The following is a 21298-nucleotide window of genomic DNA, read 5'->3' as shown; positions in this document are numbered from 1 at the left end:
ATTATTATTATTCTCTGTGCCTCAGTTCCCTCATCTGTAAAACAGGGATGAAAATCGGAAGCCCCCCGGGGGGCCATCTTGGAACCTCCCCAGCGCTTTGCACGTAGTAAGCGCTTCATAAACGCCATCATTATTATTATTATTATTCTCCGTGCCTCACTTTCCTCATCTGTAAAACGGGGATGAAAACCGGGAGCCCTCCATGGGACCACCTTGGGACCTCCCCAGCGCTCACAACAGCGCTTGGTACCTAGTAAGCGCTTCATAAACGCCATCATTATTATTATTCTTATTCTCTGTGCCTCAGTTCCCTCATCTGTAAAACGGGGGATGAAAACTGGGAGCCCCCCGCGGGACCACCTTGGAACCTCCCCAGCACTTAGAACAGTGCTTGGCACGAAGTCAGCACTTCATAAATGTTATTATTATTAAGCCAGCGCTTCATAAACGCCATTATTATTATTATTATTATTCTCCGTGCCTCACTTCCCTCATCTGTAAAATGGGGATGAAAAGCGGGAGCCCTCCGTGGGACCACCTTGGAACTTCCCCAGCGCTAAGAACAGTGTTTGGCACCTAGTAAGCGCCTAATAAACACCATCATTATTATTATTATTATTATTATTATTATTATTCTCCATGCCTGAGTTTCCTCATGTGTAAAACGGGGATGAAAACCGGGAGCCCCCCCGGGGGGGCCACCTTGGAATCACCCCAGCGCTTTGCACACAGTAAGCGCTTCATAAACGCCATCATTATTATTATTATTATTCTCCGTGCCTCACTTCCCTCATCTGTAAAACGGGGATGAAATCCGGGAGCCCTCCGTGGGGCCACTGTGGAACCTCCCCAGCGCTTACAACAGTGCTTGGCACAGTCGGCGCTTCATAAATGTTATTAAGTCAGCGCTTCATAAATGCCATCATCATTATTATTATTATTCTCCGTGCCTCACTTCCCTCATCTGTAAAACGGGGATGAAAACCGGGAACCCCCTCCCCATGGGGCCACCTTGGAACCTCCCCAGCGCTCACAACAGTGCTTGGCACGTAGTTGGCGCTTCACAAATGTTGTATATATGTCTATATGTTTGTCCATATTTATTACTCTATTTATTTTACTTGTACGTATTTATTCTATTTTGTTAATATGTTATTTGTTGTCTGTCTCCCCCTTCTAGACTGTGAGCCCGCTGTTGGGTAGGGACCGTCTCTATATTCATTCATTCATTCAATCGTATTTATTGAACACTTCCTGGGTGCAGAGCACTGTACTAAGCGCTTGGGAAGTCCAAGTCGGCAACCTATAGAGACGGTCCCGACCCAACAGCGGGCTCACGGTCTAGAAGGGGGGGATGTTGTTTGTTTTGCTTTGTTTTAATGGCATTTATTAAGCACTTACTATGTGCCAAGCACCGTTCTAAGCGCTGGGGAGGTTACCAAGTCTGTCCCACGGGGGGCTCCCCGTCTTCATCCCCATTTTCCAGCTGAGGTCACTGAGGCCCGGAGAAGCGAATCAATCAATCAATCAATCGTATTTATTGAGCGCTTACTGTGTGCAGAGCACTGTACTAAGCGCTTGGGAAGTACAGCGGCTTGCCCAAAGTCACCCAGCTGACGAGTGGCGGAGCCGCGATCTGTCCTCTAGACTGTGAGCCCGCTGTCGGGTAGGGACCGCCTCTAGACGTTGCCAACTTGGACTTCCCGAGCGCTTAGTACAGTGCTCTGCACACAGGAGGCGCTCCATAAATACGATGGACTGAATGATTATTAATAGTCAGCGCTTCATAAAGGTTATTATGATGATGATGATTTCTCCGCCGGCCCCGGGGAAGCAGCGTGGCTCGGCGGAAAGAGCCCCGGGCTTTGGAGTCAGAGGTCGTGGGTTCAAATCCCGGCTCCGCCGCTCGTCTGCTGGGTGACTCTGGGCAAGTCACTTCACTTCTCTGAGCCTCAGTGACCTCATCTGGAAAATGGGGATTGATTGTGAGCCCCCCATGGGCCAACCTTGTAGCCTCCCCAGCGCTTAGAACAGTGCTTGGCACATAGTAAGCGCTGCTTAATAAATAACAAATAAGTAACTATTATCTATAATAATAAATTATGCTTCTTAGTAAATGCTATCAATCGATTGGTAATAATAAAATCTCTAGACCGTAATCCTTCCCCTCCCCACAGCACCTGTATATATGTTTGTCCATATTTATTACTCTATTTATTTTACTTGTACATATTTATTCTACTTATTTCATTTTGTTAATATGTTTTGTTTTGTCGACTGTCTCCCCCTTCTAGACCGTCTATGTTGCCAACTTAGCGCTTAGTCCAGTGCTCTGCACACAGTAAGCACTCAATACGATTGAATGAATGAATGAACTTGTCCTTACCAAGCGCTTAGTGCAGTGCTCTGCACAGTAAGCGCTCAATAAATACGATTGAATGAATGAATGAACTTGTCCTTCCCAAGCGCTTAGCCCAGTGTTCTGCACACAGTAAGCGCTCAATAAATACGATTGAATGAATGAATGAACTTGTCCTTCGCAAGCGCTTAGTGCAGTGCTCTGCACACACTAAGTGCTCAATAAATACAATTGAATGAATGAATGAACTTGTCCTTCGCAAACGCTTAGTGTAGTGCTCTGCACACAGTAAGCGCTCAATAAATACGATAGAATGAATGAACCTGTCCTTTGCAAGCGCTTAGCGCAGTGCTCTGCACACAGTAAGCGCTCAATAAATACGATTGAATGAATGAACTTGTCCTTCGCAAGCGCTTAGTGCAGTGCTCTGCACACAGTAAGCGCTCAATAAATATGATGGAATGAACCTGTCCTTCTCAAGCGCTTAGCACAGTGCTCTGCACACAGTAAGTGCTCAATACGATTGAATGAATGAATGAACTTATCCTTCGCAAGCGCTTAGTACAGTGCTCTGCACACAGTAAGCACTCAATACGATTGAATTAATGAATGGATGGATGAATGAATGACTGAGCCCCCTCCTTCCTCTCCCCCTCCTTCCCCTCCCCACAGCACCTGTATATATGCATATATGTTTGTACGGATTTATTACTTTATTTATTTATTTATTTTATTTGGACATATTTATTCTATTTATTTTATTTGGTTAATATGTTTTATTTTGTCATCTGTCTCCCCCTTCTAGACTGTGAGCCCGCTGTTGGGTAGGGACCGCCTCTATATGTTGCCAACTTGTACTTCTCAAGCGCTTAGTGCAGTGGTATGCACACAGTAAGCGCTCAATAAATACAATTGAATGAATGAATGAACTTGTCCTTCGCAAGCGCTTAGGGCAGTGCTCTGCACACAGTAAGCGCTCAATAAATACGATTGAATGAATGAATGAATGACTGAGCCCCCTCCTCCCTCTCCCCATCCGCCCCCCTTACCTCCTTCCCCTCCCCACAGCACCTGTATATCTGTCTATATGTTCGTACGGATTCATTCATTCATTCATTCAATCGTATTTATTGAGCGCTTACTGTGTGCAGAGCACTGTACTAAGCGCTTGGGAAGTCCAAGTTGGCAACATCTAGAGACGGTCCCTACCCAACGGTGGGCTCCCAGTCTAGAAGGGGGAGACAGAGAACAAAACAAAACATATTAACAGAATAAAATAAACAGAATAAATATGTACAAGTAAAATAAATAAACAGTGTAATAAATACGTACAAACATATATACATATATACAGGTGCTGTGGGGAAGGGAAGGAGGTAAGGCGGGGGGGATGGAGAGGGAGAGGAAGGAGGGGGCTGAGTCTGGGAAGGCCTCCTGGAGGAGGTGAGCTCTCACCTCCTTTATTACTCTATTTATTTATTTTACTTGTACATATTTATTCTATTTATTTTATTTTGTTAATATGCTTTGTTTTGTTGTCTGTCTCCCCCTTCTAGACTGTGAGCCCACTGTTGGGTAGGGACCGTCTCTATACGTTGCCAGCTTGTCCTTCCCAAGCGTTTAGTGCAGTGCTCTGCACACAGTAAGCGCTCAATAAATACGATGGAATGAACTTCTCCTTTGCAAGCGCTTAGTGCAGTGCTCGGCACACAGTAAGCGCTCAATACGATGGAATGAATGAATGAACTTGTCCTTTGCAAGTGCTTAGCGCAGTGCTCGGCACACAGTAAGTGCTCAATAAATATGATGGAATGAATGAATGAACTTGTCCTTCGCAAGCGCTTAGCGCAGTGCTCGGCACACAGTAAGCGCTCAATAAATACGATGGAATGAATGAACTTGTCCTTCGCAAGCGCTTAGTGCAGTGCTTGGCACAAAGCGCTCAATAAATACGATAGAATGAATGAATGAATGAATGACTGAGCCCCCTCCTTCCTCTCCCCTTCCTTCCCCTCCCCACAGCACCTGTATGTTTGTTCGGATTTATTACTCCATTTATTTAATTTGGACATATTTATTCTATTTAATTTATTAATATGTTTTGTTTTGTCATCTGTCTCCCCCTTCTAGACTGTGAGCCCGCTGTTGGGTAGGGACCGTCTCTAGATGTTGCCGACTTGTCCTTCCCAAGCGCGTAGTCCAGTGCTCTCCACACAGTAAGCGCTCAATAAATACGATGGAATGAATGAACTTGTCCTTCACAAGCGCTTAGCGCTGTGCTCGGCACACAGTAAGCGCTCAATAAATACGATTGAATGAATGAGTGAATGAATGATCTTGTCCTTTGCAAGCACTTAGTCCAGTGCTCTGCACACAGTAAGCGCTCCACAAATACGATTGAATGAATGAGTGAATGAATGAACTTGTCCTTCGCAAGCACTTAGTGCAGTGCTCGGCACAAAGTAAGCGCTCAATAAATATGACTGAATGAATGAGTGAATGAATGAACTTGTCCTTCGCAAGCGCTTAGTGCAGTGCTCGGCACAAAGTAAGCACTCAATAAATACGATTGAATGAATGAGTGAATGAATGAACTTGTCCTTCGCAAGCGCTTAAGTGCAGTGCTCGGCACAAAGTAAGCGCTCAATAAATACGATTGAATGAATGTGTGAATGAATGAACTTGTCCTTTGCAAGCACTTAGTCCAGTGCTCGGCACACAGTAAGCGCTCAATAAATACGATTGAATGAATGAGTGAATGAACGAACTTGTCCTTCACAAGCGCTTAGTGCAGTGCTTGGCACAAAGTAAGCACTCAATAAATACGATTGAATGAATGAGTGAATGAATGAACTTGTCCTTCGCAAACGCTTAGTGCAGTGCTCGGCACAAAGCAAGCGCTCAATAAATACGATTGAATGAATGAGTGAATGAATGAACTTGTCCTTTGCAAGCACTTAGTCCAGTGCTCTGCACACAGTAAGCGCTCAATAAATACGATTGAATGAATGGGTGAATGAATGAACTTGTCTTTCGCAAGCACTTAGTGTAGTGCTCAGCACAAAGTAAGCGCTCAATAAATACGATTGAATGAATGCGTGAATGAACTTGTCCTTCGCAAGCGCTTAGAGCAGTGCTCGGCACAAAGTAAGTACTCAATAAATACGATTGAATGAATGAGTGAATTAATGAACTTGTACTTCACAAGCGCTTAGTGCAGTGCTCGGCACAAAGCAAGTGCTCAATAAATACGATTGAATGAATGAATGAATGAATGAGCCCCCTCCTTCCTCTCCCCCTCCCCAAAGCACCCGTATATATGTACATATGTTTGTGCGGATTTATTACTCTATTTTATTTGGACATATTTATTCTATTCATCTTATTTGTATGTTTTGTCGTCTGTCTCCCCCTCCTAGACCGTGAGCCCGCTGTCGGGTAGGGCCCGTCTCTAGATGTCGCCAACTTGGACTTCCCAAGCGCTCAGTCCAGTGCTCTGCACACAGTAAGCGCTCAATAAATACGATTGAATGAATGAATTTTGTTAATATGTTTTGTTTTCTCGTCTGTCTCCCCCTTCTAGACCATGAGCCCGCTGTTGGGTAGGGACCTGCTCTAGATGTTGCCGACTTGTCCTTCCCGAGAATGAATGAATGAGCCCACTCCTTCCTCTCCCCCGCCACACCCCACAGCACCTGTACAGATGTTGTACAGATTTATGACTCTATTCATTTCCCTTGTACCTACTTACTACTCTATTTTATTTGGTTAATCCGTTTTGTTCGGTCGGCCGTCTCCCCCTTCCTAGCCCGTGAGCCTGCTGTTGGATAGGGACCGGCTCTAGATCAATCAATCAATCAATCGCATTTATTGAGCACCGACTGTGTGCAGAGCACTGTACTAAGCGCTTGGAAAGTCCAAGTTGGCAACACAAAGAGACGGTCCCTGCCCAACAGTGGGCTCACAGTCTCGCCGGCTTGTCCTTCCCAAGTGCTCCGCACACAGGAAGCGCTCAGTCAATTCATTCATTCATCCAATCGTATTTATTGAGCGCTCACGCTCAATACGACCAAATAGCGAATTCTGCTGACTGCTAGTTTTTTTCATAATGGTATTTGTTAAGCGCTTACTATGTGCAAAGCACCGTTCTAAGCGCTGGGGAGGTTCCAAGGCGATCGGGTCGGCCCCCAGGGGGCTCACAGTCTTCATCCCCATTTTCCAGATGAGGGAACTGAGGCCCAGAGCACGAGTACCTCCCCCTCGTCCCCCCCATCTTACCTCCTGCCCTTCCCCACAGCACCTGTATGTATGTTTGCACGTATTTATTACTTTTTATTTATTTTACCCGTACATATCTATTCTATGTATTCTGTTAGTACGTTTGGTCTGGTTCTCCGTCTCCCCCTTTTCGACTGTGAGCCCACTGGTGGGTGTAGCCGATTTGTACTTCCCAAGCGCTCAGTCCAGCACCGAGTAAGCGCTCGATAAATACGATTGATGATGATGATGAGGAGGAGGAGTACCTTTGACGCTCTTCCTGTTGACGTCGGCCCCCTTCTCCAGCAGGTAGCGGGCGATGTCCTGGTGGCCCTTGTAGCAGGAGATCATGAGGCAGGTGTGGCCGTGCCGGTTGGACACCTCCAGGTCGGCCCGGTGCTCCACCAGGCAGCGCACCACGTCCAGGTGGCCGTCGAAGCAGGCGGCCCGCAGCGGGGTGGAGTTGGTGACGGTGGTGCTGTTGACGGCGGCGCCGCGGTCCAGCAGGGCGCGGACCACGTCCAGGTGGCCGGCGGCCGAGGCGGCCCACAGCGGCGGGGCCCCCTCGATGGTCTCGCCGTCGAAGCTGACGGCGCCGCACGCCTCGATGGCGGCGCCGCAGCGGTCCAGCAGGTACTCCACCGTGGCCCGGTGGCCCGAGCGGGCGGCCGCCAGCAGCGGGGTGGCCCCGTCCGTCTTCTCCGCCGTCAGCGCCGCCACCTCCGCCTTCGACTTGCTGGCCAGCAGCTGGGCCAGCAGCTGCAGCTTGCCGTCGCGGGCCGCCGTGAACACGGCCGTCCGCAGATCCATGAGGGGACGAGGACGACGACGACGACGACGCTGAGGGGACGGCGGCGCGAGGAAGACGGCGGAAGGCGGCGGCGCGCGCCCCGCCGAGGACCCGCCCCCGCGCCCCGCCGGCCAATGGGAGGGCCGGGAGGGGGCGGGGCCGGAGGGGCGGCCTATCGGGCGGCGCGCCCCCCGCCGCCATTGGCCCGCGCCCCAGCCAATGGCGGGGCTGGAAGAGGCCGCGGCTGCGGGGGGAGGGAGGGGGGACGGAGGGGGGAGGGGCGGCGAGCCCGTCGACAGCCTGAGGAGAATGGGGGAGGGGCCGAGCAAGTCCAGCATCTTATTAGTATTAGTAGCGTTATTTTTGTATTTGTTAGGCGCATAATAAATGCTTAACAAATACCATTATTATTATTAGTATTATTAACTTAAGGTGCCAAGCGCTGCTCTAAGCGCTGGGGAGGTTACAGGGTGATCGGGGTGGCCCTCGGGGGGCTCCCAGGCTTCACCTCCCATTTGACAGATGAGGGGACTGAGGCCCGGAGAAGTTAATAATGATAATAATAATAATAATAATAATAATAATAATAATAATAATAATAAATGTATTAAGCGCTTACTAGGTGCCAGAAGCTGTTCTAAGCGCTGGGAAAGTTACAGGGTGATCGGGTTGGCCCTCGGGGGGCTCCCAGTCTTCATCCCCGTTTGACAGATGAGGGAACTGAGGCTCAGAGAAGTTAATAATAATAATAATAATAATAATAATAATAATAATGGTATTTGTTAAGCACTTACTATGTGCCAAACGCTGTTCTAAGCGCTGGGAAAGTTACAGGGTGATCGGGTTGGCCCTGGGGGGGCTCCCAGTCTTCACCTCCCATTTGACAGATGAGGGGACTGAGGCCCAGAGAAGTTAATAATGATAATAATAATAATAATAATAATAATAATAATAATAAATGTATTAAGCGCTTACTAGGTGCCAGAAGCTGTTCTAAGTGCTGGGAAAGTTACAGGGTGATCGGGTTGGCCCTCGGGGGGCTCCCAGTCTTCATCCCCATTTGACAGATGAGGGAACTGAGGCTCAGAGAAGTTAATAATAATAATAATAATAATAATAATAATAATGGTATTTGTTAAGCACTTACTATGTGCCAAACGCTGTTCTAAGCGCTGGGAAAGTTACAGGGTGATCGGGTTGGCCCTGGGGGGGCTCCCAGTCTTCACCTCCCATTTGACACATGAGGGAACTGAGGCTCAGAGAAGTTAATAATAATAATAATGGTATTTGTTAAGCGCTTATGTGTCAAACGCTGTTCTAAGCGCTGGGAAAGTTACAGGGTGATCGGGTTGGCCCTCAGGGGCTCCCAGTCTTCACCCCCATTTGACAGATGAGGGAACTGAGGCTCAGAGAAGTTAATAATGATAATAATAATAATAATAATAATAATAATAATGATAATAATGGTATTTGTTAAGTGCTTACTAGGTGCCAAACGCTGTTCTAAGCGCTGGGAAAGTTACAGGGTGATCAGGTTGGCCCTCGGGAGGCTCCCAGTCTTCACCACCATTTGACAGTTGAGGGAACTGAGGCACAGAGAAATTAAGTGACTTGCCCAAAGTCACACAGCTAAATCATCATCTCATCTTATTATTATAATAATGGCATTTGTTAAGCACTTACTATGTGCCAAACACTGTTCTAAGCGCTAGGAAAGTTACAGGGTGATCGGGTTGGCCCTCGGGGAGCTCCCAGTCTTCACCCCCGTTTGACAGTTGAGGGAACTGAGGCACAGAGAAATTAAGTGACTTGCCCAAAGTCACACAGCTAAATCATCATCTCATCATCATATTATTATAATAATGGCATTTGTTAAGCACTTACTATGTGCCAAACGCTGCTCTAAGCACTGGGAAAGTTACAGGGTGATCGGGTTGGCCCTGGGGGGGCTCCCAGTCTTCACCTCCCATTTGACAGTTGAGGGAACTGAGGCACGGAGAAATTAAGTGACTTGCCCAAAGTCACACAGCTAAATCATCATCATCATATTATTATTATTATTATGGCATTTATTAAGCACTTACTAGGTGCCAAGCACCGTTCTAAGCACTAGGGAGGTTACAGGGTGATCGGGTTGGCCCTCGGGGGGCTCCCAGTCTTCACCTCCCATTTGACAGATGAGGGAACTGAGGCTCAGAGAAGTTAATAATAATGATAATAATAATAATGGTATTTGTTAAGCGCTTACTAGGTGCCAAGCGCTGTTCTAAGCGCTGGGAAAGTTACAGGGTGATCGGGTTGGCCCTCGGGGGGCTCCCAGTCTTCACCTCCCATTTGACAGATGAGGGAACTGAGGCTCAGAGAAGTTAATAATAATAATAGTATTTGTTAAGCGCTTACTAGGTGCCAAACGCTGTTCTAAGCGCTAGGAAAGTTACAGGGTGATCGGGTTGGCCCTCGGGGGGCTCCCAGTCTTCACCTCCCATTTGACAGATGAGGGAACTGAGGCACAGAGAAATTAAGTGACTTGCCCAAAGTCACACAGCTAAATCATCATCATCATCATCATATTATTATTATTATAATGGCATTTATTAAGCACTTACTAGGTGCCAAGCACCATTCTAAGCGCTAGGGAGGTTACAGGGGGATCGGGTTGGCCCTCGGGGGCTTCCCAGTCTTCACCCCCATTTGACAGATGAGGGAACTGAGGCACAGAGAAATTAAGTGACTTGCCCAAAGTCACACAGCTAAATCATCTCATCATATTATTATTATAATAATGGCATTTGTTAAGTGGTTACTAGGTGCCAAGCACCGTTCTATGCACTGGAGAGGTTACAGTGTGATTGGGTTGGCCCTCAGGGGGGCTCCCAGTCTTTACCCCCATTTGACAGATGAGGGAACTGAGGCTCAGAGAAGTTAATAATAATAATAATGGTATTTGTTAAGTGCTTACTATGTGTCAAACGCTGTTCTAAGCCCTGGGGGGGGGGTTACCAGGTGATCGGGTTGGCCCTCGGTGGGCTCCCAGTCTTCACCCCCCCATTTGACAGGTGAGGGAACTGAGGCTCAGAGAAGTTAATAATAATAATGGCATTTGTTAAGCGCTTACTATGTGCCAAGCACTGTTCTAAGCCCTGGGGAGGCTACAGGGTGATCGGGTTGGCCCTCGGGGAGCTCACAGTCTTCATCCCCATTTTACAGATGAGGGAACTGAGGCACAGAGAAATTAAGTGACTTGCCCAAAGTCACACAGCTAAATCATCATCATATTATTATTATAATAATGGCATTTGTTAAGCGCTTACTATGTGCCAAACACTGTTCTAAGCACTGGGGAGGTTACAGGGTGATCGGGTTGGCCCTCGGGGGGCGGGGGGGGGGGCTCCCAGTCTTCACCCCCATTTGACAGATGAGGGAACTGAGGCTCAGAGAAATTAATAATAATAATACTTACTAGGTGCCAAGCACTGTTCTAAGCCCTGGGGAGGTTACAGGATGATCGGGTTGGCCCTCGGGGGGCTCCCAGTCTTCACCCCCATTTGACAGATGAGGGAACCGAGGCTCAGAGAAGTTAATAATAATAATAATAACAATAATAATAATAATAATGGCATTTGTTAAGCGCTTACTAGGTGCCAAGCACTGTTCTAAGCACTACCTTGGGGAAGCTGGACTGTGGCCTGGTCTATCTCCTATGAGGCTGGGAGATCCTGACTGCTTTCATTCATTCATTCAATTATATTTATTGAGCACTTACTATGTGCAGAGCACTGTACTAAGCGCTTGAGAGAGCGCACAATACGGCAATAAACAGGCGCATTCCCTACCCGCACCAAGCTCCTTCCTCCTCTCCCCGGAATGAGTCAATCACGACTATTTCTTGAACGGCTGCTGTCTTTCGAGCACTGTACTAGGTGGAGGTTACCAGGCGATCGGGTTGGCCCACGTGGGGCTCCCAGTCTTAATACCCATTTTACAGATGAGGGAACTGAGGCACAGAGAAATCAAGTGGGTTGCCCAAAGTCACACAGCTAAATCACCATCTTATTATTATAATAATGGCATTTGTTAAGCGCTTACTATGTGCCAAGCACTGTTCTGAGCGCTGGGGGGATACAAGGTGATCGGGTTGGCCCACGTGGGGCTCCCAGTCTTCATCCCCATTTGACAGATGAGGGAACTGAGGCACAGAGAAATCAAGTGGGTTGCCCAAAGTCACACAGCTAAATCATCATCATCATATTATTATTATTATAATGGCATTTATTAAGCACCTACTATGTGCCAAGCACTGTTCTAAGCGCTGGGGGGATACAAGGTGATCGGGTTGGCCCACGGGGGGCTCACAGTCTTCATCCCCATTTTACAGATGAGGGAACTGAGGCACAGAGAAATCAAGTGAGTTGCCCAAAGTCACACAGCTAATAAATCATCATCATATTATTATTATTATTATTATGGCATTTATTAAGCACTTACTATGTGCCAAGCACTGTTCTGAGCACTGGGGGGATACAAGGTGATCGGGTTGTCCCACGTGGGGCTCCCAGTCTTCATCCCCATTTGACAGATGAGGGAACTGAGGCACAGAGAAATCAAGTGAATTGCCCAAAGTCACACAGCTAAATCATCATCATCATCATCATATTATTATTATAATGGCATTTATTAAGCGCTTACTGTGTGCAAAGCACTGTTCTAAGCGCTGGGGGATACAAGGTGATCGGGTTGTCCCACATGGGGCTCACAGTCTTCATCCCCATTTTACAGATGAGGGAACTGAGGCACAGAGAAATCAAGTGAGTTGCCCAAAGTCACACAGCTAAATCATCATCATCATCATATTATTATTATAATGGCATTTATTAAGCACTTACTATGTGCCAAGCACTGTTCTAAGCACTGGGGGGATACTAGGTGATAGAGTTGGCCCACGGGGGGCTCCCAGTCTTCATCCCCATTTTACAGATGAGGGAACTGAGGCACAGAGAAATTAAGTGACTTGCCCAAAGTCACACAGCTAAATCATCATCATATTATTATTATAATAATGGCATTTGTTAAGCGCTTACTATGTGCCAAGCACTGTTGTAAGCACCGGGGGGAATACAAGGTGATCGGGTTGGCCCACGGGGGGCTCACAGTCTTAACCCCCATTTTACAGATGAGGGAACTGAGGCTCAGAGAAGTTAATAATAATAATAATAATAATAATGATGGCATTTGTTAAGCGCTGACTAGGTGCAAAGCACTGTTCTAAGCACTGGGGAGGATACAAACTGATCGGGTTTTCCCACGGGGGGCTCACAGTCTTCATCCCCATTTAACAGATGAGGGAACTGAGGCTCAGAGAAGTGAAGTCACTTGCCCAAGGTCACACAGCTGACTTGTGGCCGAGCCAGAATTCGAACCCATGACCCCTGACTCCAAAGCCCGGGCTCTTGCCACTGAGCCACAAGCTGCTTCTCTCATCATCTCTCATCATCATATTATTATGATACTATGTTTATTCTATATAATATATTCATTCATCATCGTATTTATGGAGCGTTTACTGTGCGCAGAGCACTGGACTAAGCGCTTGATTATGCTATTGATATGATTATGACAGCATAATCAATCAATCAATCATATTTATTGAGCGCTTACTGTGTGCAGAGCACTGTACTAAGCGCTTGGGAAGTACAAGTTGGCAACATAATGATGCAAATATGATCTAATATTATCTATATTCTATACAATCGTATTTATGGAGCGTTTACTGTGCACAGAGCACTGGACTAAGCGCTTGATTATGATATTGATATGATTATGATACAACGATATTAATATGATCTAATATATATTCTATACAATATATTCATTCATTCAATCGTATTTACGGAGCGCTTACTGTGCGCAGAGCACTGGACTAAGCACTTCATTATGATATTGATATGATTATGATACAACGATATGAATATGATCAAATATATATTCTATACAATGTATTCACTCATTCGATCATATTTACGGAGCGCTTACTGTGCGCGGAGCACTGGACTAAGCGCTTGATTATGATATTGATATGATTATGATACAATGATATGAATATGATCTAATATATGTATTCTATACAATATATTAATTCATTCGATTGTATTTATGGATGCTTACTGTGCACGGAGCACTGGACTAAGTGCTTGATTATGATATTGATATGATTATGATACAATGATATGAATATGATCTAATATTATCTATAGTCTATACAATATATTCATTCATTCGATCGTATTTATGGAGCGCTTACTGTGTGCAGAGCACTGGACTAAGCGCTTGATTATGATATTGATAGGATTATGATAGCATAATGATACGAATATGATCTAATATTATGACATTATATTATTATTATATTATGATATTAGAGAAGCAGCATGGCTCAGTGGAAAGAGCCCGGACTTTGGACTCAGAGGTCATGGGTTCGAATCCCGGCTCCGCCACATGTCTGCTGTGTGACCTTGGGCAAGTCACTTCACTTCTCTGGGCCTCAGTGACCTCATCTGTCAAATGGGGATGAAGACTGTGAGCCCCACGTGGGACAACTCGATCCCACTGTATCCCCCCCATTGCTTAGAACAGTGCTTTGCACACAGTAAGTGCTTAACAAATGCCATCATCATTATTATTATATCATATTTATTATATACAATATATTCATTCATTCATTCAATCGTATTTATTGAGCACTTACTGTGTGCAGAGCACTGGACTAAGCGCTTGGGAAGTCCAAGTCGGCGACATCTAGAGCCGGTCCCTACCCAACAGCGGGCTCACCGTCTAGGAGGGGGAGACAGACGACAAAACAAAATATATTAACAAAATAAAATAAACAGAATAGTAAATATGTACAAGTAAAATAAATAGAGTCATAAATCCGCACAAACATATATACAGGTGCTATGGGGAGGGGAAGAGGAAGGAGGGGGCTCATCATCATCATATTATTATGATATTATATATATTATATACAATATATATTATATGGGAAGCAGCATGGCTCAGTGGAAAGAGGCCGGGCTTGGGAGTCGGAGGTCATGGGTTCAAATCCCGACTCTGCCAATTAATAATAATAATAATAATAATAATGATGGCATTTATTAAGCACTTACTATGTGCAAAGCGCTGTTCTAAGCACTTGTCTAAGCGCTGACAAGCCAATTGTCAGCTGGGTGACTTTGGGCAAGTCACTTCACTTCTCTGGGCCTCAGTTCCCTCAGCTGGAAAATGGGGATTAAGACTGTTAACCCCCACCGTGGGCCAACCTGATCACCTTGTAACCTCCCCAGTGCTTAGAACAGTGCTTTGCACATAGTAAGCGCTTAATAAATCCCATTATTATTATTATTATCCGCCAAGCTAGCTTTCTTCGTCCCTTCAAAGCCCTACTGAGAGCTCACCTTCTCCGGGAGGCCTTCCCAGACTGAGCCCCCTTTTTCCTCTCCCCCTCTCCATCCCCCCCCACCTCCTTCCCCTCCCCACAGCACCTGTATAGATGTTTGTACACATTTATTACTCTATTTCTTTTACTTGTACAGATTTACTATTCTATTTATTTTCTTAACGATGTGCATCTAGCTTTATTTCTATTTATTCTGACGACTTGACACCCGTCCACATGTTTTATTTTGTTGTCTGTCTCCCCCTTCTAGACTGTGAGCCCGCTGTCGGGTAGGGGCTGTCTCTATAGGTTGCTGACTTGGACTTCCCAAGCGCTTAGTACAGTGCTCTGCGCACAGTAAGCGCTCAATAAATACGATTGAATGAATGAATGAATGAATGGAGGGAGCCCAGACTGAGCCTCCTCCTTCCCCTCCCAACAGCACCTGTATATATATTTGTACAGATTTATTACTCTATTTATTTTACTTGTACATATTTACTATTCTATTTATTTTGTTAACGATGTGCATCTAGCTTTATTTCTATTTATTCTGACGACTTGACACCCTTCCACATGTTTTGTTCTGTTGTCTGTCTCCCCCTTCTAGGCTGTGAGCCCGTTGTTGAGTAGGGGCCATCTCTATAGGTTGCCAACTTGGACTTTCCAGGTGCTCAGTATAGTGCTCTGCACACAGTAAGTGCTCAATAAATACGATTCAATGAATTAATGAATGAATGGAGGGAGCCCAGACTGAGTCCCCTCCTTCCGCTCCCGACAGCACCTGTATATATATTTGTACAGATTTATTACTCTATTTTACTTGTACATATTTACTATTCTATTTATTTTGTTAACGATGTGCATCTAGCTTTATTTCTATTTATCATGACGACTTGACACCCGTCCACACGTTTTGTTTTGTTGTCTTTCTCCCCCTTCTAGACTGTGAGCCTGTTGGTGGGTAGGGACCGTCTCTATACATTACCGACTTGGACTTCCCAGGCGCTTAGTCCAGTGCTCTGCACACAGTAAGCGCTCAATAACAGTGCTCTGCACATAGTAAGCGCTTAACAAATGCCATCATTATTATTATTAATAAATACGATTGAATGAATGAATGAATAAATAAATGAATGAATGAATTCAGCCCAGGAAGGGTGCAGAAATGCACCGCTCCACAAGGGGGAAGCACAGAGCTTTCCACATGCAACTTCCGCCTTCATCGCCCAGTGACGCTCAGTTAGGAGTATTTATTGAGTAATAATCATAATAATAACAATAATAATGGCATTTATTAAGCGCTTACTAGGTGCAAGGCACTGCTCTAAGCGCTGGGGAGGTTCCAAGGCGATCAGGGTGTCCCATGGAGGCCTCACGGCTTTAATCCCCATTTTCCAGATGAGGTCACCGAGGCCCGGAGAAGTGAGGCGACTTGCCCGAAGTCACCCAGCTGACAAGTGGCGGGGCCGGGATCTGAACCCATGACCTCGGACTCCAAAGCCCGGGCTCTTTCCACTGAGCCACGCCGCTTCTCTACCGACTGTGGGCACCGTTCTAAACACTTGGGAGAAGACAGATATGGTGAAAGTTACAATCCTTCCTTCCTTCCTTCCATCCATCCATCCTTCCATCCATCCTTCCATCCATCCTTCCTTCCATCCTTCCATCCATCCTTCCATCCATCCTTCCATCCATCCATCCAACCATCCTTCCATCCATCCATCCTTCCATCCATCCTTCCATCCATCCTTCCATCCATCCATCCTTCCATCCTTCCATCCATCCTTCCATCCTTCCATCCATCCTTCCATCCTTCCATCCGTTTTTTGGATGGCATCTGTTGTTGGGTTTTCGGGTATTTGTTAAGCGCTTTCCATCCATCCATCCATCCATCCACGCCGCTTAGTGTCAAGACAGGCCGTTTCGAACGTCCGCGGGAACGGACAGGCGGAGAAACCGCGGCATCCGCACACAGTCAACGCAACCCCGAGTCTGTGGATATCTGAAGTCGTTCGCTCTCGTTACTTATTCCCCCCCGGACTCCCCTGGACCGGGAAGTGAAACCTCCGGGCCCCGTCTGCCTTCTCGCTGCTACGTGGGAAGCCGCGCGGCTCAGTGGAGAGAGCCCGGGCTTCGGAGTCCGAGGTCCTGGGTTCAAATCCCGGCTCCGCCACACGTCTGCTGTGTGACTTGGGGCAAGTCACTTCACTCCTCTGGGCCTCAGTGACCCCGTCTGGGAAACGGGGATGAAGACGGTGATCGCCTTGTCACCTCCCCAGCGCTTAGAACAGTGCCTTGCACATAGTAAGCGCTTAATAAATGCCATCGTTATTATTATCATTATTACATCCAAGGGCCCAGTTCCCGACAAGCCCAGCGATTTCAGCGGCGGCAGCGTGAGACCTCTACATTCATTCAATCGTATCTATTGAGCGCTTACTGAGTGCGGAGCACTGTACTAAGCGCTTGGGAAGTACAAGTCGGCAACATATAGAGACGGTCCCTACCCAACAGCACTGGACTAAGCGCTGGGGTAGTTACCAGGTAATCAGTTTGTCCCACTGAAGCGCTTACTATGTGCCAAGCACTGGACTAAGCGCTGGGGCCAATACAAGGTAATCAGGTTGTCCCACGTGGGGCTAACGGTCTTAATCCCCGTTTTCCGGATGGGGAAACTGAGGCACAGCAAAGCGAAGTGGCCTGCCCAGGCCCGGGCTCTTTCCACTAAGCCGCACGCTGCTTCTTACGCACATAAACGCTGCGGGGCTGACGTTGGGGTGAATCAAGGGTACAAATCCCAGGACAACGCAGAAGGGAGAGGGAGTCGGGAAAACCACGGCTTCTTAGGAAAAGGAGCAAATGCGGGATGATCCGGTTTCATCTGAAGGCCTCGTCGGGGAAGGCTTCTTAGGAAAAAGAGCGAAAACGGGATGTTCCGACTTCATCTTTGTCACCGCGGCAGAGGAAATCGCCCGTCTGGGACTATCCCCGTGTGAGGGAGCGTTTTCCGATTATCGGGGGATTCCCAGCCCGACTCGATTTTAGCGCGAGCCACAGCAAGCTGGAGCTTCCTGATGCGACGGGAATAAAAACCTGCGGGTTTTGTTGTTGTTGTTGTTTCAAACCATTGTACAATTATTGGGAAGCGACGCGGCTCAGCGGGAAGAGCCCGGGCTTTGGAGTCCGAGGTCACGGGTTCAAATCCCAGCCCCACCAATTGTCGGCTGTGTGACTTTGGGCAAGTCGCTTCACTTCTCTGGGCCTCAGTTCCCTCATCTGGAAAATGGGGATTAAGACCGTGAGCCCCCCGTGGGACAACCTGATCGCCTTGTAACCTCCCCAGTGCTTAGAACAGTGCTTTGCACATAGTAAGCGCTTAATAAATGCTAAAAAAAAAAAAAATCCCAGCTCCGCCAGCTGGGTGACTTTGGGCGAGTCACTTCAATCAATCGATCGTATTTATTGAGCGCTTACTGTGTGCAGAGCGCTGTACTAAAGCGCTTGGGAAGTACACTTCTCCGGGCCTCAGTTCCCTCATCTGGAAAATGGGGATGAAGACTGTGAACCGCCCCCGTGGGACAACCTGATCATCCTGTAACCTCCCCGGCGCCTAGAACGGTGCTTGGCACGTAGTAAGCGCTTAATAAATGCCATCGTTATTATTAGGATTATTACAACTTTTGAGAAAGCTATCCCCAGAATCATTCATTCATTCAATCGTATTTATTGAGCGCTTACTGTGTGCAGAGCACCGTACTAAGCGCTTTAATAATGATGGCATTTATTAAGCGCCTACTATGTGCCAAGCACTGTTCTAAGCGCTGGGGAGGTTCCAAGGTGAGCAGGTTGGCCCACGGCAGGGCTCACGGTCCTCATCCCCATTTTCCAGATGAGGTCACTGAGGCGCAGAGAAGTGAAGTGACCTAATAATCATGATGGCACTTATTAAGCGCTTCCTACGTGCCAAGCACCGTTCTAAGCGCCGGGGAGGTTACAAGGTGATCAGCTGGTCCCACGGGGGGCTCACAGTCTTCATCCCCATTTTCCAGATGGGGCCACTGAGGCCCAGAGAAGTGCAGCGGCTTGCCCAGAGTCACCCGGCTGACAGGTGGCGGAGCCGGGATTTGAACCCGTGACCTCTGGCCCCAAAGCCCGGGCTCTTTCCACCGAGCCACGCTGCTTCTCTTACCGACGCAGACCGGAAAGCGGAGAAAGATGCTGCAATTGTGAGTTAGACGCAATTACACAACCGTGCAGCAGCAGGCTGCGTCCGTCACGAATCTTTTAGACTGTGAGCCCACTGTTGGGTAGGGACTGTCTCTATATGTCGCCAATTTGTACTTCCCAAGCGCTTAGTACAGTGCTCTGCACATAGTAAGCGCTCAATAAATACGATTGATGATGATGATGAATCTGGCTTTTCAGCCACACTCACACATGGATAGGATTATAGTGTCTGTAGCATAATCTTGGGAAACAGACACGCATTCATTCATTCCATCGTATTTATTGAGCGCTTCCTGTGTGCAGAGCACTGCACTAAGCGTTTGGGAACTACAAGTTGGCAACATATTTATTCTATTTATTTTATTTGGTTTCTATGTTTCGTTTTGTCGTCTGTCTCCCTCCCCCTTCTAGACTGTGAGCCCGCTGTTGGGTAGGGACCGTCTCTATATGTTGCCAACTTGGACTTCCCAAGCGCTTAGTACAGTGCTCTGCACACAGTAAGCGCTCAATAAATACGAATGAATGAATGAATGAATATATAGAGACGGTCCCTACCCAACAGCGGACACATGCATGCACGTATTCGTTCATATACATTATATTTAATATAATATAAATATATATTCATATATCATACATTATATTTAATATAATATATATTCATATATCTTACATATTCTATATCATATATAATATATAAAATATGCATTATATGTTATAGTTATAAAATGTGCATTTTATGTATTCTATTTCATATATAATATATAAAATGTGTATTACATATTTATATAATATATTTTGATATATATCCTATATCATATTCATATAATATGCATCATATATAAATTATATTTACATAATATATTTTATATATCATATATTATATTCATAATAATAATAATGATGGCATTTGTTAAGCGCTTACTATGTGCAAAGCACTGGGGGGGATACAAAGTGATCAGGTTGTCCCACGGGAGCTCACAGTCTTAATCCCCATTTTACAGATGAGGGAACGGAGGCTCAGACAAGTGAAGTGACTTGCCCAATGTCACCCAGCAGGCATGTGGCGGAGCTGGGATTCGAACCCATGACCCCTGACTCCAAAGCCCGGGCTCTTGCCACTGAGCCATGCTGCTTCTCTATTTATTGAGTGCTCACTGAATACAACGTAACAGAGTCGGTAGACACATTCCCTGCCTTGCGTGTACTATTCACTCCCATATAATAATAATAATAATAATGGCATTTGTTAAGCGCTTACTATGTGCAAAGCACTGTTCTAAGCGCTGGGGGGATACAAAGTGATCAGATTGTCCCACGGGGGGCTCACAGTCTTAATCCCCAGTTTACAGATGAGGGAACTGAGGCTCAGAGAAGTGACTTGCCCAGTGTCACCCAGCAGACATGTGGCGGAGCCGGGATTCGAACCCATGACCCCGGCTCCAAAGCCCGGGCTCTTTCCACTGAGCCACGCTGCTTCTCTGTGCCAGACGAAACACCAACTGGTACTTCCCCAGCGCTTAGTCCAGTGCTCTGCACACAGTAAGCGCTCAATAAATACGATTGATTGAATGAATGAATGAATGAATGAATGAATCAGCTCCCAGGATGTGAGGGGAATGTAACATTTGCCATGCACTCAAGTTCGATCTCTGTTATATTTCCCCTTTTCGAGGACTTTTGAGGAACTCTCCAGGCGCACGCGGTGACACCGCGTCCTCCACAGACCAGAGGGCAGACGGCCAGAGGCGCTTGCCCAAGAGGACGCCCGCTATCCCTTGATCCCCCCAAACATCCCCTCGAGCCAGGAACACGGAGCGGGTGAGAACCGGACACCGCACCGGGGTCGGACTCGGGCAGGATGGCCGAGCTGCCCCTTTGAGATCTGCCGTTCGGGAGAGATCGTGAGGACGGGCTCCAATTGCCAGGGAGGACCCAAAAGCCGTCACGGAGGAGGCTGTCTTCAGGGGCCCCTACTTTGCCCACGTGACGATCGGGTGCCACCCGAAAGGGCGACGGGCTCGGGGCTGCGCTATCTTCCCCGGCGGACCGAGACGCTTGGGAGACTCGCCGTATTGAGGCTTGCCCGGTCCCTGGCAGAACGGGGGGGCTTGGAGAGAAACGGACTGCCACCGCGGAGGTGACGCTAAATGGCAGGGGAGACCACCTAGATAGCGTGGTAGGAGTCGCTAAGGGGCACGCCAGGGTTTACGAACTTTGGGGTACCCTAAAT

General features: G+C 47.0%; 1 protein-coding gene across 1 annotated transcript in view; it reads right to left on the bottom strand.

Moving 5' to 3' along the window:
* The window catches only part of FEM1C (fem-1 homolog C), a 33599-nt gene extending 26163 nt beyond the window's left edge, over positions 1-7436 (bottom strand). Inside the window, exon 1 of the mRNA XM_038769613.1 lies at positions 6883-7436. Within this exon, the coding sequence (XP_038625541.1) occupies positions 6883-7426 (544 nt within the window). The 5' untranslated portion in view covers positions 7427-7436. The remainder of the gene's footprint in view (positions 1-6882) is intronic.
* Positions 7437-21298: the final 13862 nt, after the last annotated feature.

The sequence above is a fragment of the Tachyglossus aculeatus genome, chromosome X4, assembly GCF_015852505.1.
Source record: "Tachyglossus aculeatus isolate mTacAcu1 chromosome X4, mTacAcu1.pri, whole genome shotgun sequence".
Lineage (NCBI taxonomy): Eukaryota > Metazoa > Chordata > Mammalia > Monotremata > Tachyglossidae > Tachyglossus > Tachyglossus aculeatus.
The sequence above is the reverse complement of the archived record's forward strand: the minus strand, read 5'-3'. Positions and strand labels throughout refer to the sequence as shown.